General features: G+C 43.4%; 1 protein-coding gene across 4 annotated transcripts in view; it reads right to left on the bottom strand.

Annotated features, from left to right (window-relative positions):
* The window catches only part of BLVRA (biliverdin reductase A), a 46068-nt gene extending 36514 nt beyond the window's left edge, over nucleotides 1-9554 (bottom strand). The window contains exons 1-3 of one of the 4 annotated variants that reach the window (XM_027836992.1): nucleotides 9273-9554; nucleotides 2403-2509; nucleotides 271-341 (exon numbers count right to left, since the gene is read on the bottom strand). In XM_027836992.1, the coding sequence (XP_027692793.1) occupies nucleotides 271-291 (21 nt within the window). In that variant the 5' untranslated portion in view covers nucleotides 292-341; nucleotides 2403-2509; nucleotides 9273-9554. The remainder of the gene's footprint in view (nucleotides 1-270; nucleotides 342-2402; nucleotides 2510-9272) is intronic. The other 3 variants (XM_027836994.1, XM_027836993.1, XM_027836995.1) reach the window with 3 other exon arrangements.
* Nucleotides 9555-17112: the final 7558 nt, after the last annotated feature.

Raw genomic sequence — 17112 nt, 5'->3', positions numbered from 1 at the left:
GATGGATAGCACTTTTCATCCTAAGTCCTTCGGAACTGTTAGACCAGCTTTCTACCCACTATTCCATGGTGCCTCTCAGGTTAGCATTAAAGTGGGGGAAATAAGGGTTATTTCTGAAAACAAGGACACGTCAGAAGAGAAGGTTAAGCCCTGTCAAAAGGCAGAGAGAACAATAACAGAGGAGGAAAAGTTCTCAGATATCATTTCCCTGGCACCCCACCCAACAAGAAAGGACATTTCCGTTAAGCCTGGGCACGCTCACGGGTTTACCTGGGTCTGAGTTGGAGTCATCAGGACTGTACTGGGCTATGCCGTTGAAGGCTGGGATTGAGCAGCAGAGTCTGAGAAGACAAAGTAGAAAAAATAAAGGCTGTTGTAATGGGCACAAATACTTCCTCCCAAAAAAGCCCCAAACAGCTCAGTTTCCCTCAGAAGAGGTAGCTCTGGGTATGGCTGCTGTAGATAAATGAAGCTAGACAAGAACAGAAAAACTTTGGGAGGATAGAAAGCAGGAGCCCCAGTTCTTCCTTCTCATGTGATAAAGCGATACAGACCACAGAAAGGGAGGGGAACTGAGGGGAAAGACTGGCATATGGTACAGCTAGTTAAAATGATCAGGAGCGGAGGTCAAACAGAAAAGGAAGTTGGAGAAAGGAAAAGCGGTGATACTGCATTAAAAAACATTTTTTAAAAGTTCTTTAAAAAAACCTCAAACCTCTCCCTTGCACTCATTTGTAGTTCTTCCTTCTGAGAGCTGAAGAAAGAAAAGAAATGTAATAAAAGACAAAATGATGACAAAAGTCCAAATTAATAAGCTTTTTAACTTAAAGCATTTCTTAACTTACAAAGTCAGAGGCAGTGAGATGGCACAGTGGATAGAACACTGGGCCCGAAGCTGGAAAAACCTGAGTTCAAATTCAGCCTCAGACACTTATTAGCTGTGGGACCTTGAGCAAGTCACTTAATCCTGTTTGCCTCAGTTTCCTCATCTGCAAAATGAGCTAGAGAAGGAAATGGCAAACCACTCTAGTTTCTTTGTCAAGAAACTCCCAAAAAGGAGTCAAAAAGAGTGGGACACGACTGAAAGTACTGAACAACAACAGTTTATTTGCCTCAGTTTACTCAACTGTAAAATGGGGATAATAATAGCACCCACCTCCCAGGGTTCTTGTGAAGATCAAATGTGATATCTGGAGAGTGCTTCACATAATACCTGGCACATAGGACCCTGCCCTGGAACCATGCCTTGCCTTTTCTACCACCCTCAACACAGGGCTGGGCATAGAGTAGGTATGAAATCAGAGTGGTTGACTGGTTAACCAGGGATAGAGTTAAGCACTTCAGAAATGCTTATTCCATCCATCCAAACATCTATAGAAACCCCTAAAACTAAAGGTGTGGGACTGTTCCAGGAGGTGAGGGGGAAGGTTGGAGAATTAAATTTTAAAACAGAGCTGATTATATAGAGTGGCAATAAAAAAGACACTTCAAGATGGTAGTGGATGGGCGCAGGAGATTGTTTCCCACGTACCCACACCCGGTTCCCACCATCACATCTCTCTCTCTCTTCTCACTTGTACCCGCTGTTACATTCTCCCTTCCCCTACCCTCTACAGTTTCACATTCCTCTCCAGGACAGGACAAAATGTGAGCAAAGAACTCCATCGTTAAAAACCCTCAGAGATTAACTGAGCAAACAAACTTTCTGCCCAGAGCTTCAGGGCTCAGCAGTGGCTGTATTTACAACAGAGGACGGGAAGTTAAGCCACGTGTGTCCAAGATTAGAGGAAAGCATGAAGGGTTAGGAGTCAGAAAAGCTAGATTTGGGGGGCCCCCTCTTCTTCCACATCCCGACTAGGGGAGCTTAGATCAAGTATTTTCACTTCCCCAGAACCAAGTTTCCTCCTTGGAGAATGAGGAAGCTGGATTAGGTCATCTCAAAGGTCCCTTCTGAGTTGAAGGGGCTGATTCAACTGATTCTTAGCAACTCCTCTGGCAGCCACGGAAAGAGACAGAGACACTATCACAGACAAAGTTTGCGCCTCCATACCTGGACCAGCAACCTCCCACAACTACTTCCTTTCTGAAGTCTTCTTGCTTTATGTAATGCCCTTGTCTCAGGTATAGTGAAAGGTACTCAATAAGGATTCCTCCCCCATCCCACCCCAGGCTCGTGATAAACTCGTATTGTAAGATCCTGACTAAACAAACCAGAAGGGTGGTTGAAAAGTTAACCTTTGGTGTTCAGTGAGGTGAGCAATGAAAAACTCTAGCTGAGTACCTGAAAGTCTTGTCATAGAGAAAAAGGATTAGACTGTTGGGAGGTTTGCTGAAGGACAGATAGCAAAGCAAGCAGGCGAAAGCTCCCAAAAGATGGGTTTAGGATTGATGTAAAGAATCACCTTCTAAAAATTGTTGTTCAATCATGTCCAACTCTTTGAGACCCTGTAGACCATGCTGTCCGCAGGCTTTTCTTGGCAAAGATACCAGAGCGGTTGGCCATTTCCTTCTGCAGAGGATTAAAGCAAACTGAGGTTAAGTGACTTGCCCGGGGTCACACAGCTAGTAAGTGTCTGAGGCCACATTAGAACTCAGGTCTTCCTGACTGTAGGCCCAGCACACTATCAACCAAGCTATTAAGATGCCTCCTTCTAAAGGTTTCTTATTATTCAGTTGTTTCAGTTGTGTTCGACTCTTTGTGATCCCATTTGGGGTTTGCTTGGCAAAGATACTAGAGTGGTTTGCCATTTCACTCTCCAGCTCATTTGACAGATGAGGAACTGAAGTAAACAGAGTTAAGTGACTTGTCCAGGGTCACACAGCTAGTGAGTATCTGAGGCCAGGTTTGAACTCAGGGAGATGAGTCTTCCTGACTCCAGGCCTGGTACTCTATCCACTATACACTGCGACACCTAGCTGCTCTGGGAGCTCTAAAGGTTAGAGCTCTCTCAAACTGAAAAAGGTCTCCTCAGGCTACCAATGGTATGTTCCCCTTATCAAAGTTTTTCCGAGCAAAAGCTGGAAAATGGCTTCGCTGGTGTTGGCAGTGGGATTCCTTATGGGACGTGGGTTGGATAAGAGAGCCTTCTGAGGCCTCTTCCAATTCTGAGGTTCCTGATAAGCCCTATTTAACAGGACAGAATAGCTAAGGGCATTAACCTTCCCATCACTATCTGCGTTTTAAATGGCAGCTCCGGGATCTGGCTAAGAGCAGGGGAAGAGAGCCATTGTCCCTTTCTATCCCCCCCCATCACCTCTGCCTCCTGGGGTGCTCCCAAGCCTGCCTCTGCCCGTGGGCTGATGACAGACTGGATCAGCATCCTTTCTGCTGACTCCACCAGACTGCCACAATTTCCCTAGTCCATCTCCCAGGAGGAACCAAATATATGAAAACCTGGCATGCCATTTCAAATAGGTTGCCACCTCCTGGTCTCTTGAATGTCAAAAAGCTGGATACAAGTAAAAAAAAAAAGTCCTGCAGTCATCTGGCTATTTCCAAACATTTGAATGGCCGTCTGAGCTTTCATTCTGATGTTCTGGTGTCAGGCAAACACAGAGAGTCCATTTGGACTTTGTTGAGATGAACAACACTAAGTTCATTTCAGCCTAAAACTGGTTAGTGAGTAACTGTAGTTATTTATAAATCCTGAGTCAGCACCTGAAATTTTGCCCAAGAAACCTATAATGCCTTGGGTTGCAATGACTCAGATGAAAAATGAAAGGGATTAAAAAAAAAACAAAACCTTGACTATTCTGCATGGTCACCCTCAGGTCACATGCTTTTCCCTTTGGGCCTATGGTTGCTTTGTTGTTCAGTCATTCAGTGTGTCTGACTCTTAGTGACCCCATAGACCACGCTGTTCATAGGGCAAAGATACTGAAGTGGTCTGTTATTTCCTTCTCCAACGGATTAAGGCAAACAGAGGTTAAGTGACTTGCCCAGGGTCACACAGCTAGTAAGTGTCTGAGGCTGAATTTGAACTCAGGCCTTCCTGACTCCAGACCTGGCTCTCTATCCACCGAGCCACCTAGCTGCCTCTTGCTACTATGCTATTTTCTTTAAGAGGGCAAAGTTAAAGGATCCGTGGATTTTGGAGGAAAAGCCCTGAATTTGGAGTCAGAGAACATGAATTTGACACCCCGACTCTGTCACTTAAACTGTGTAATGCTGGGCAAGTCACTTAACCCCTCTAGATCTTAGTTGCCCCAACTGTAAAATGAGGGGAGTGGACGAGATGACCTCTGAGGTCCTTCGAGGTGTCAAATGGATGATTCTCTCATCGATACTGTTAATAGCATCAATCGTGAGACAGCTGAAAGAGAATTGAATTTGGAGTCTGAGGACCCGGCTACGAAGCTGAGCTGTGCCACTTACTGGATGTGACGTGTGTGATCTTAGGTAAATTGTTCCTCTCTGGACCTCAGGATCCTGTTGGACTAGGTGACCTCTTAGATGTCATACAGCTCTCACTTCTACAACCTAATAATAACTGATCCCCTTTGTGTCTTTAGGAGGTTAATAATAATAGAAAGTTAGAACTGCAAGATCGTGTAATTCAACACCCTCCTTTTTATGAATAAGGAAACTGAGGTCCAGAGAGGTTGTCATTTGCTCAATAATAGCTAATATTTATATAACGACGTGCCTGGCTAAGTCTTTACAATTAGTATCTCATTTGATCCTCACAGCAACCCTGGGTGGTAGCTGCTATTATTATTACTATTTTAAAGAAGAGGAAACTGAGGCAAACAGTGGTTAAGTAACTTGCCCAGGTCCACACAACTAGTAAATGTCTCAGGCCAGATTTGAACTCGGGTCATCCTGACTCCCAGCCCCACACTTCATCCATGAAGCCACCAAGGTCACAGCTAGTCTAGAATAGTCAATAAAAGCGAGGTGTCTTATCTATAAATCAAGTGTTCTAAGGACTCCACCTGGTACCCTGCCCCTGTGAATAAGAGTAGGGGCCTCCAGAGTTTATAATTTTCTAGGGAACTGGGAACAACGCTGTTGTATTTGCTTCAGTACCCCCACAGAAGCAACAAGCATTCCTGTAAGAAGGATACGTTATAAACCTGAAAGCACCACAGAAATGCGAGATCACAATATCACCAGATGAGAGCTGGTGGGGGCCTTGGAGGTCATCTCATCCAACTGTTTCATTTTACAGGTGATGAAACTGAGGCCTAGAAAAAGGAAGTAATTTATCTCAGGTCATGCAAGTAATTATCATAGAGAAGCTGACAGGCCTACATGTTCATCTCATAATGTTAGCTATTATTGTGCAAATGGACCTCAGTGTCCTTATTTATAAAAAGGAGGGTGTTGGACTACACAATCTTGAAGGTCCCTTGCAGGTCTAACTTTCTATTATTATTTACTGCCTAAAGACACAAAGGGGATCAATTCTGCCCAGAACAGGGCTTTTCATTAAGAAACAAACAAAAAAAAGGTTATGGCAGGGTATATGTGTGAGAACAGATCCTCCCTCTTGCCTGAAGCAACCAGCCCCGTATAGTCATTCCTCAGATTCTCCTCCCCTATATCTGTCAAGAAAAAGTAAACCTGCAAGTAGTGGTAGAGCAGTCATTAGTTAAAAAAAAATAAAATAAAATAAAATAAAATAGATTTGTTAATTTAGGTTTGAATTGGCAGATACATTTCTATTATTTTCTTTTTAAACCTTTTTTGAATTTTCAGTTTCAAATTCTCTCCCTCCCTCCACCCTATCTCCTACCCACTGAGAAAGCAAGAAGTATGATAGCCATATTACATATGGTGTCTACAGATAAGCTTCAAGATAAGTCATTCTAACTGGGCCTCAGGCTGATCATACAAGGCTCCCTTGGTCCAAGCCAATGGCACAAACCAATGACATGTACCTCTTGTTCTCTATCCTCCAATGCCCTGGGAATTCTTCCCCAAAGGGGTGCCTGCTTTTGGGCTGAGGCCTCTCCTGAGATGTTAAGAGAAACAAACCACTGCCCATCTCTGGGCCTTACTTTTCCCATCAGTAAAAAAAGGAGTTAGACTGGTCACTTCTCAGGGTCCTTCTAACTGTGACATTCTATGATATTAATGCTCTTTTTTTTCTCTGTCCATTCCCTTTGAGTTTGACTTTCTCTTTATGTGTTAACATAAGTCCAAGACTGCACAGTTTAGGGTTAGAATTGACCTTGCACCTGCTACAGTACAACCCCTTGGTTTTACACAAGAGGAGACTGAGATCCGAAGAATTTAAGGGCCTTGCCCAAGGGCACCCAAGTAGCAAACAGCAAAAAACAGAATCAGAATCTAGGTCCCTAGACTATGAGTTAGATGCAGTTTCTTTTGTTCCACACATACTTTTGAAAGATCATCAATGCCTGGGCTGATGTCAGTCTGTCAGCCAGTCAATAAGCATTTATTAAGCACCTATGGGTGGTAGCAGTCTCAGACAAGAGAAGGGGGCATATATGAAAGATTTTACAAAAGTAGAAACAACAAGATTTGGCAATATACTGGGATACAGGGTGTGAGAGAGCCCGAGTGACTAGAACATAATGGTATCCTTGACAGGAACAGGCAAGTTAGGAAGAGAAGTTTGGGGGAAAACACGAATTCTGTTTTGGACATGTTGAATTTAATATGTCTGTGGTACATCCAGTTTGAGATGTCCAATTGGTAGTGGGAGATGTAAGACTGGAGGTCAATGGAAAGGTCAGGGCCGGAGGAAGTGATTTGAGAATTATCAGCATAGAGATGACAACTGAATCCACTGGAGTCAATGGGACTGCTGGGTGAAACAGTAGAGAAAGAGAAGAGAGCCCAGGACTGAGCCACTGGGTCACCCACGGTTAGTGGTCATGTTCTGGATGAAGATCTAGCCCCTAGAGTTTACTGAATGGGAGAGCGACATAGTCAGACCTGCACTTAAGTAGAATAACTTTGGTGACTCTGTGGAGATTGTACTGGAGAGGGGAGAGCTTGAGGTAGAAGACCAATTAGGAGGCTATTGCAATAGTCCAGGTAAAAAGTAATGAGTGCTTAGATTAAAACTCTGTCTCTGTTACTACTTCTGTAACCTCAAGCAAGTCACTGGGCTTTGGTTTCCTCGTCTGTAAAATGAGGGAGTCGAAGTAGATGATCCCTAAAATTCCTTCCAGCCTCCCTTTCCACACATTACACATTACCTGATTTCAGGCAATGGACATTCTGGCCATAGTGGCTTACTTACTACTCCCCAAACTGGGCATTCCAACATCCTGACTTTGTGCATTTGTTAAAGGCTGGTCCCCTCTGCATGGAATACATTCCTGCCACACTTCTGCCTCTTAAGACTGCTGAGCTTGGAAATGAACAATTTTGAAAGGCTTAAGAACTCTCATCAACATGAGTCCAGAGGACCAATGATGAGGAGAGCTACCCACTTCCTGACAGAGATGAAGGATGAAATATGCAAAAAAGATACATTTTTGGACAGAGCCAACGTGGGATTTTGTTTTGCTTGGCTGTGCATATTTGTTATGAGGGTTTTGGTTTTTCTTCTCTTTTTCTAGTGGAAGAGAAGGGGAAAGAGATGGGGAAAAAATTCTTGGTAATTGAAAAAAAATCCATTAAAAAAAAAGAATGCTGCATTTGGGTCCAAAGGACCCATACTCAAGCAAGGCAGCTAGGTGGTACAGTGGGTAAGAGTGTTAGACTGGGTGTCAGGAAGATCTGAGTTCGAATTTGACCTCAGACTGGATAAGATATTTAACTTCCCTTAGCCTCAGTTCCATATCTATAAAATAGGGATGATGCTTTCAACTTCACAGGGTTGTTAGGAGGGTCCCATGTTAGAGGTGGCCCTCCCCTCTGAGTTATACAAGGGGCTTATATTCTGTTGTGACTATACAGTCAGTAAAGAGAGAAGTGCTATATAACTATGATCCTTTGAAGAAGTTTGAAGAGTTATATAGCACTTCCCTCTTTACAGACTGTATAGTCACAACAGAATATAAGCCCCTTGTATAACTCAGAGGGGAGGGCCACCTCCAGTCATCTATCTACATCTTGCCACTGGACCCAGATGGCTCCAGAGGAGAGAGGAGAGAGGAGAGAGTGAGACAGCCCCTCCTCACTTACATCCAATTCACTTACGTATCACAGCATCACCTCCCTGATCTCATGGTCCTCTTTGAGAACGAAGGACAAACAACAACCACAGACAGGCAGAGTGGTATGATGGATAGAAAGCGGAGCTTGGACCTAGGAAGATCTCATTTCACACCCTGCCTCTGACACTGTCTATGTGACTCTGGACAAGTCACTATACATCACTCCAGCAGGCTACTCTTGAAGACTTTTATGGTGCAGAGAAGGCACCAACCTGCATTGAGAGTGGTAGTTTCTTTTTTCAAAATCCCCCATGCTGGTGAAATCAGAGGTACAGAGCCCATCCCTGCCCTCTTTGCATCCTGGTTCCTGGCACCTAAGTGCTTAAATAAACGTTTGTTCAATTTAAGTCGACTAGCCCAGAGACTGAGAAAGAAGCATTACTATAAACAGCCCATCACACTGTCTTTACCCCTGAAGCTGTCTCCATTTCTTCTCTTACAAAATGGTTTTTGAGTTTTGGCCTATCCTAAAACACGAGGCACAAGAACCCCCAGGAATATAGGACATCGTGGCACATGTACTGTTATTTTTAAAAATCTTGCTTAGTATCTCATGCCTTAAACTGTCCAAAGTGCAACGGACAAGCTTCAAAGCACATTTTTCATGAAATCTCATTGAGACCAGTTTCTTGGAAAACTAACTAATGCTTCCACTCCTGGAGAAACTTGGTCTCTGAGCACACCAAGAACTTCTAAAGTCCTAGCACTTTAGCTTCACTTCCTCCTGAGTTGATATCTAGCCTCAAATACTTACTAGCTGTGTGGCCCTGGACAAGTCATTCAACCCTGATTGCCTCATTTCCTCATCTATAAAATGAGCTGGAGAAGGAAATAGCAAACCACTCCAGTATCTTTGCCAAGAAAACCCCAAATGGGGTCATGAAGAGTCAGACACGATGGCACAACTATATTCTGATATGCCACAGAGGCAAGAAAAGTACTGTCTGATAAATTCTTTAATGAAAAATTGTCTCTAAAGTAACGGAAAGGTTGTACAAGGCTTTCTCCTTGTATTACCGAACTAGCCTACACGTGGAGACATACAATACGTTATCAGTGTCATTATATTAGAACTAGGAAAGGGGCTTTTGAGATCATTCGTACAATCGAAAGGGCCTTCAAAAGTCACTTACTTCAATCCTCTCGTTTTACAGGTGAGGAAACTGAGGCTCACGGAGTGACTTGTCCAGAGTCGCACAGGCAGTTGGCCTCAGACGTAGGTTTTGCGCACAAGTCTCTTGACTTAGCACGCTTCTCCGGGATCAGCGATCTAGGCCGCAAGCTACACACAGCGCCCCACTCTTCCGAAGCTGCAAGGTGCTTGCAACGGTATCAGGCTTGGCTTCCGCAGCCGCCCCGCGCCGGCCAGTCTTCTCCGGGGAAGCCTCAGCTAGCCAATGAGGGTGCTGCCCCTGGAAACGTCCCGTTTATGAAGGCGGAGCACTGAGAGCACTTGGCTAGGCCGAAGAGGAGTGGCCAGCGGAGATCCCGTGCTCGCCACCCATAGGTTGGCTCGGGCTGGGATGGGTTGGCTTCTTGTTCGCTGCTTGCCTGCCACTCAATAATCTTTCGAGGCACTTTGCGCTGGGCTGAAACTTGACCTCTTGAAAACAGTCCCCATTGGGTGGGAAGAAGCTGCTCATCAAAATAACCTCAGTCCCAGCCCTCGTAAACAGGCGGGCCTGGGGAACCCGAACTGGCTCTGGAAATGACAGCTCCTACGTCCATAAGAAAAGGGACCACAGTAATGTAAAGAAATACAGCAATGAAACAAGTTAGAACACAATGCATGATCAAACTTGAGATGACGAATTGAATAAATGAAAAGTGCTGACTAAATGCTGACTACTTGTCGGACACTCTAAGGTTCTGGGGATACAAAGACCCTCATGGAGATGACATCCCAGTAAGGAAGGGGAACACAATATAGAGAGTGAGCGACCTTTACCCTCTGGTCTGAGAGGTGGTGGAACATAGATGCAGGAGACAGAGGCTGTCGGGTGGGTCCAGATTCTAAGTATGGGTTTCTCTTCCTTACCTGTGATTCTTTGTTATAAAGGAGACTTTTCTGGGGCAGTGAGAGTGATTTTTTTTTTTTAAGCAACAAGAAAACGTATTTAAAAAAAAACTTTTTAAAAAAGAAAATGTTTGACTCATGGAGGGTATAAGTAGGTTGCAGCCAGTTACCAACAGTGACTTATGTGCAAGAAGTAGCTTAGAGGGATAACATAATACATGATCTGAAGAGGACGTGGGCTAGCCACCTTGAAAGTGAAACAAATGACAGATGGACAGTCCCAACTGCTTCCCAGGCACCCACAAACCATGAAAAGATCTATAAGAAAGCGTCTGGCATGTTGGATCGAACTTATGTGAAGATTTTATAGGTGGATGCTGCCAAAAAGCATACAGAGTGAGAAGGTGAGGACAGGTTGAGATCCACACCATTGCCAAGAGTATCCAAATTGGGATGAGCACATAGACCCATTGAAGTAATAACTACTCACATCAAAAGTACTTTAAATGTTTACAGAGCACTTTCCTCACCACCACCTCCCAGCATAGATGGTACAAGGATTATTCCCATTTTACATATGTGCAAACAGACTCAAAGAGATTGTAGGGGGGCAGCTAGGTGGCACAGTGGATAGAGCACTGGCCCTGGAGTCAGGAGCACCTGAGTTCAAATCCAGCCTCAGTCTCTCTTACTAGCTATGTGACCTTGGGCAAGTCACTTAACCTTGATTGCCTCTAAAACAAAACAAAGAGATTATATATGATCAAGATCACAGAGCCAATGGTATAGCATAAATGGCACTAGATTTGGAGTTAGAGTATGAAGGGATGTTAGAGTGCTTAAACTCATTTGAGTTCACAAGAGTTGTGACTCACTCCACATCACATGGGTAGAAAATAACAGAACTGAGCTTTGAACTCAGATCTTTTGACTTTGAATCCATTGTACTTGTCCCTATATCACCTGGCTTCAATTCCTGCCTTACCATGCATGTACCATTCCTCGTGTGACTTTGGGCAAGTCACTTGTGACTTAACAAGTATTTAAACTTTAAATTTTAAAGGGCTGTCAAGAGGGAGAGGATTAGACTTGTTCATTAGTTCACTAGGGAAAAAATAGAGAGCAGTGTATGGAATTGGCAGGGGAAAATTCCAGCTGAAAATCAGGAAAAATTGACTATTTACAACTATTTATCAGTAAGTGGAATGGGCTGAAGTCTTCAAGTACAGGCCGGATGACCACTTAAGTATGTATAACACGGACTTCCCGGGTATGAATTTGACTAAATGACTACTGGGGTCACTTCCAAGTCAAATACTGTGTCATTATATGACTTTCTGAATCTTAGTTCTCATTTGTAAAATGATGAGGTTGGAATCGATAATTTCTAAAATCCCATAAAACTCGAATATCTTAGGTTCCTATTAATTGTCAAGGCTGGTCTCAAACCTAAGTATTTTAAAATTATATCTTTAAAACTGTTTATATATCTAACAAACCCCCCACACCCTATTTCTTCAGTGCTTTGTGTAAGGCACAATGCTATGTATCAAGATACAAAAACAAAAATAAAATGTCTCTGCCCTCAAAGAGTTTATATTCTACTGAAGAAGGGAGAGGCAAAACAAGACATCTACATGTAATTAAATATTAATGTAATTGCATTGAGTGTTTTTAGTACCATCTCATCTAGGGGTCCCCAGTCAGATCATGTCACCCTGCCCTCATTCAATAAACTCTAGTGGCTCCCTATTACCTCCCCAATCAAATATAAAATCCTCTGTTTGGCTTTTAAAGCTCCTTGTTACCTACCTGGCTCTTGACTTCCTTTCCATCCCTAGCCATATACTCTTGTGTAGTTACCCTGGCTTCTTTGCTCTTCCTTATACAACTCACTCCATCTCCTGATTACAGGCATTTCCACTGACTATCTCCCATGTCTGGAATTCTCTCTCTCATCTTTGCCCCTGGTTTTCCTGGCTTTTTTCAAGTCTCAGCAAAAGTTCCACCCCTCTATCAAATGCTTTTCTTGGGCCTCTTACTCTTAGTGCCTACCCTCTGAGATTAACTCCAATTTATCCTGTATATATCTTGCTTGTACAACCTTGTGAGCTCCTTGAATGCTGGGACTGTTTTTCCCCATTCTTTGTATCCCCATCACTTAGCACAGTGCCTGACACATGGTAGGTGATTAATAAATGTTTGTTGACTTGATCCAGTAGTTCCAAAATTGAAACAGATTGATGAAACAACAGAAAGTGGTGAGACCTGCATATATGTCAAGATGTTAAGGAATTACCTAAATAATTGGAGTTTTAGAACTGACCAGCACCCTAGGATTCATAGTTCTGAGAGGCAGGCACTCTCCTCTTATCCTTGAGAGCAATTTGGGACAATGGTAATATTTGATATGGAAGGTGGAATTGAGTCATGTTCTGGTATTCTTAAAGGGACATAGTCTGCAAGGCACAGAAAGGAAGTAGGGACCTCAAAAGCTGAGCAGAAGCAACCAAGCTCAGCTTCTGTAGGCCTTAAAGATCTGAACCATGAAGAATGTGCAGCAGGCAAAAGGAGAAACTAAAAGGAGAGACTAAAAGAAAAATAAAAAGAAGACCATTGACTCTTCCTTCCCCCCACATCTTGCTTCCCTCCCCTGCTCCTCGAACCCCAAGTATTTTGGTGCAAAAGACTCAGGCCAAAGCTCCAGGTTGTATCCACCTCATCAAAGACTGAGGATAGTTCCTCCTGCCACCCCCCCCCCAAAAAAGAAAAAAGTCTGCTCTTGTCCCAACTTCCTTTTTCTGTCGCTGTCTAATGGATGCAGGTCCTCTAATATACTCTTGTTCCTCTCTTTTACCTAAATGTTTCCTATATCCTGATTTTTACCTCAGATATAAAAAGGCCAGGAGTTAGCTTAAGATACACATAAATTTAAACTAGAGCACAGAACTAAACCTTTGTCTGCCTGTTAGTAATTTTCCACCTTGAAAATTGACAAGTAAATAAATTAATTACATGTTTTATATACACACACACACACACACACACATATGTATGTAAATAAATCAGGGCTTGATTTATTGTTTGGTTGATTATACAGACTTAAGAAAGTGATGGAGAGAACAAAAAATTAGATTAAACTTAAATGTAGACAAAACTTAAAAATTGTGAGTATATTCCCCCCACCCCCTGCCGAGAGCTGGGAGTTACCAGCAGACTGCTACATCTATGTCCCTTCTTCCTTTGCCTTAGAAAAAGACTGCTTGCTATTCAGGATGTGGGGGCAGAGGGTTACTGCAGTTGAACTGAGGATTCTCACCCATAATAAGGGTGAGAGTGTTTGGATCCTTGCAGCCACCAGGACCCATGCCTCTGTTTGTATTTAAGACCAGAGGCAAGACCAGTGTTGCAGAAGTGACCAGACCGTAAGCAGAAGTGAGAACCAGAGACCTTGAGATCAAGGGCTGGAGCTGTCAGCTACCCGAGAGCTGTGTGGTTGTTTAGTTGTTTCACTCATGTGCGACCCCTTGTGACTCCATTTGGGTCTTTCTTGGCAAAGATACTAGAGTGGTTTGCCCTTTCCTTCTCAGATGGATCCATTTTGTAGGGCAATCAGTGCTTAAGTGACTTGCCCAGATCACACAGCGAGGAAGGGTCTGAGGCTGAATTTGAACTCAGATTTTTCTGACTCCAGGCCCTGTGCTCTATCCGCTGAATCACCGCCTGCCTCAGGAGCCTATAGCAATAGTAAATTAAGGGCAGGGAAATCCACCTTTCTCTGTACTGTTTTTGCCTTCCTGGTTTAAACTCTGAGATCCAGAGCTCTAGACACAATCACGTCCTGTCTTATTTCTTATCCACACCTGTGGTATGGGTGCTTCAGAACCTTTCCACGGGCACTCCAAAGTCTAGACAGGGTGGTCAGGATGAGTTGGGTAGAGGGCCCTATGGGGAACAAAACTATTTTTTCCTTTTATTTTTTCTATGCCTAATAAACTTTGTGGCTACAGTATGACTGCTTGTGTTCTGTGAATGGGTACAGTCAGCTTCTCTTTTGTTTGTCTTCTTTCTGCCTGGAGGCATTCTGGTGAGAGAAGAGGGATCACTCTGTAAAGAGAGACCTAAGGCATACCTGGGGCCCATAAACATAGGCCTCGGCTCTTTGCTTCCGCATTTATTCTTTCAATTTAAAGGAAAGAGTCTGGAGACTATGTCCTTGTGAATTTTGAAAGGCCAGGGAGTAGACTCTGTTCGGGGGTTTGCAACCAGCTACTTCAACTTTGAGGTCCCAAGGAACGACATTCAGGACCTAGCCCCAGGGGGAGCTACAACAAAGGTTCCTCCAGCAGTGATGCAATGCCGCGTTTGGATATGAATTTGGTGGGACCAAATGCTATGCATATGCATTGTCCGAGCCCACTCAACCTAGAGACTAAGGTGGTATAGGGAGGAGTTTATGGGTCTGAGGGAGTGGGGGAGGGAAGGAAGAGGTGGGGGGAAGGAAGAAAGAGCCCCTGGTCTTCCTTTTACTTTTTCTTTCAGTCTCTCCTTTTAGTTTCTCCCTTTGCAGGTGGCCCATTCTTTGTGGTTTAGATCATTAAGGCCTGGGGAAGCTGAGCCACATTGTTTCCGCTTAGCTTTTGAGGTCCCTACTTCCTTCTGTGACTTGCAGACTGTAAATGTCCCGAAATGTTAGGGTGAAGGGAAACTCGTGCCCCTGTCATTGCAATATCTGAAAAGTAAACATCCTTTTGTAAAAGCTTTTTAAAAAGTGGGATTGTGAGGCAAAGGAAGAAACGCCCAGATACAGGGTGATGTGAGCAGAGATTTTCCTCTTTTATAAATAATCCTGAGCAATATTTTATTACCCCTTGTTCTATGTTCAGAATTTTGCTAGCATGGATTTTGTGATGTGGGAAACTATCACATTCCCTCCAGAGAAACTATGAGGCCACCACTTGGCTGGTGGCTTGAATACAGTGCCCCTTGGTGGCCAACTAGGATATCACACTCCTTCTCTGGGTAATGAATACTTGTAAGAAAAAGAGAGAACAGGAAGGTAAATGATACCATAAGAAATATCTGCAAAGGGAGGCAGAAGCCATATTCTAGAATAGTGATGTTAAAATCAACTAGAACTGGGCACTGCTAATCCATAGGGCAGCTGCATATTGAATTAAAATGTAATGTTATCTATGTTTATTGCTTCTTGATTTGTTAAATATTTCCCAATTACATCTTAATCTGGTTTTGACCTCACTCCCAAGTGTTATGGGGCTGCTTGGGCCTTCAGGCCATGTGTTTTGACACCTCTATTCTAGAGAACTCTAAATACCAGGCTAAGGATTTTTATTTTATCCTAGAAGCAACAGAAACCCGCTGAAAATTTGTAAGTGGGAGAGTGATGTGGACAGATCTGTGTTTTAGTAGAACCAGTTGGTACAGACTAGATTGGACAGGAGAAAGACTGATCAGGATGTTATTGCCAGACAAGTGGTGGACGAACGCCTGAGTGAGAAGAGTGGCTAGGGACAAAGTGATGGATACAAGAGATCCTGCGTAGGTAGAATCAGTAAGATTTGGCAAGATCAAAAGTGGGAAGTGAGAGAGAGGATGACTCCAAAGTTGCAAAACTGGATGACCAGAAGGGTTGTGACACCCTCAGCAGAAAGAGGCAAGTTTGGAGAAGGGATCAGTTTGGGGGTGGGAAGAAAATGTAACCAATTCCATTTTGCACCGTGTTGAATTTGAGATACCTGTGGGACACATCCAGGTAGAGTCGTCCAATGGAGAGTTGGTAATACAAGAGTGGTGTTCCAGAGAGAGATTAATCTGGTGATGTAAATATGGAAGTCATCTCCATAGGCATGGTAATTGCACCCACAGGAGATAAAGAGATCACCAAGGGAGAAGGAATAGAGGAGAGGGTCCAAGACAGAGCCCACAGAAAATCTCCTGACATCTGTGTCAGATTTGCCAGGCTCTTGAGGAGGGAAGCAAAGATCGTGAAACTACCTTTTTCAGAAACTATTTAGTTCCCACCCCAGCTATAGCCTGGCTAAATTTGGGACTTGGCAGCAGGATGATATCAGGGAGTATTTGAGCACGAGATGTCCTCCTTCAAGGATTGGGAAGGACATAAAGGACCTAAAAATGTCCAGTCAAAGAAGAGCTGAGGGCAATGTTAGTAACTTTACTTGGCTGACTGAGAAGGTTCGTTCAACAACCACTTATTAAGCTCCTACTTTGTGAAAAGCAATGTTTGTCCTGGAGAAAATACACAAAGGACAAAAAAGGACAAGAAAATAAGGACAAAAGGTCAAAGGACAAAAGGACAAAAAAAATTTCAGCAAATTCAATTTCCACCAGTTCTTTAGAAGACCCTCACACTCTAAGGCATTCAGGAGCAACTTCTTGAGCTCCAGATTTCATTAGTGGAGCTAGCAATCACTATGGGTGCCATCAATGGGCACATGGAATAATCAGGGAAGGATGGATAAAGGAAGAGTAAAAAAAGAAGTGAAAAAAGGAATAGAAAATAATTTACATATATCCACTACTCCCTACTCACCTCTTGTTCAGGTCCTCATCACCTTTCACCTGGACTATGGAAACAGCCTGTTGTCAAAGGAAGGTAATGATGATGATGATGATGACAACGATGTTGGAGATAGCTTGCATTTACAGAGCCCTTTAAGGTTTGCAAACTGCTTTACATGCTATCTCACTTGATTTTCACAACAAACCTATGAGGGAAGTTTTCTTATTCTCGTTTTAGAGATGAGGCAATGAATACTGAAAAGGGTTAAGTGACGCACCCAGAGTCTCACAGCCAGTGTCTAAGGCAGAATTTGAATTTAGCTCTTCCTGATTCTAAGGCCTGCAGCCATCTGCTTTCTATCAGAGGTAAGGAATGGAATGGATTCCAACAACCCAATCTTCCCTTATTATGTTAT

Source organism: Vombatus ursinus, unplaced genomic scaffold, assembly GCF_900497805.2.
Source record: "Vombatus ursinus unplaced genomic scaffold, bare-nosed wombat genome assembly UNPS02014820.1, whole genome shotgun sequence".
Lineage (NCBI taxonomy): Eukaryota > Metazoa > Chordata > Mammalia > Diprotodontia > Vombatidae > Vombatus > Vombatus ursinus.
Note: the sequence above shows the minus strand (reverse complement) of the source record. Positions and strands in the feature narration are given on the sequence as shown.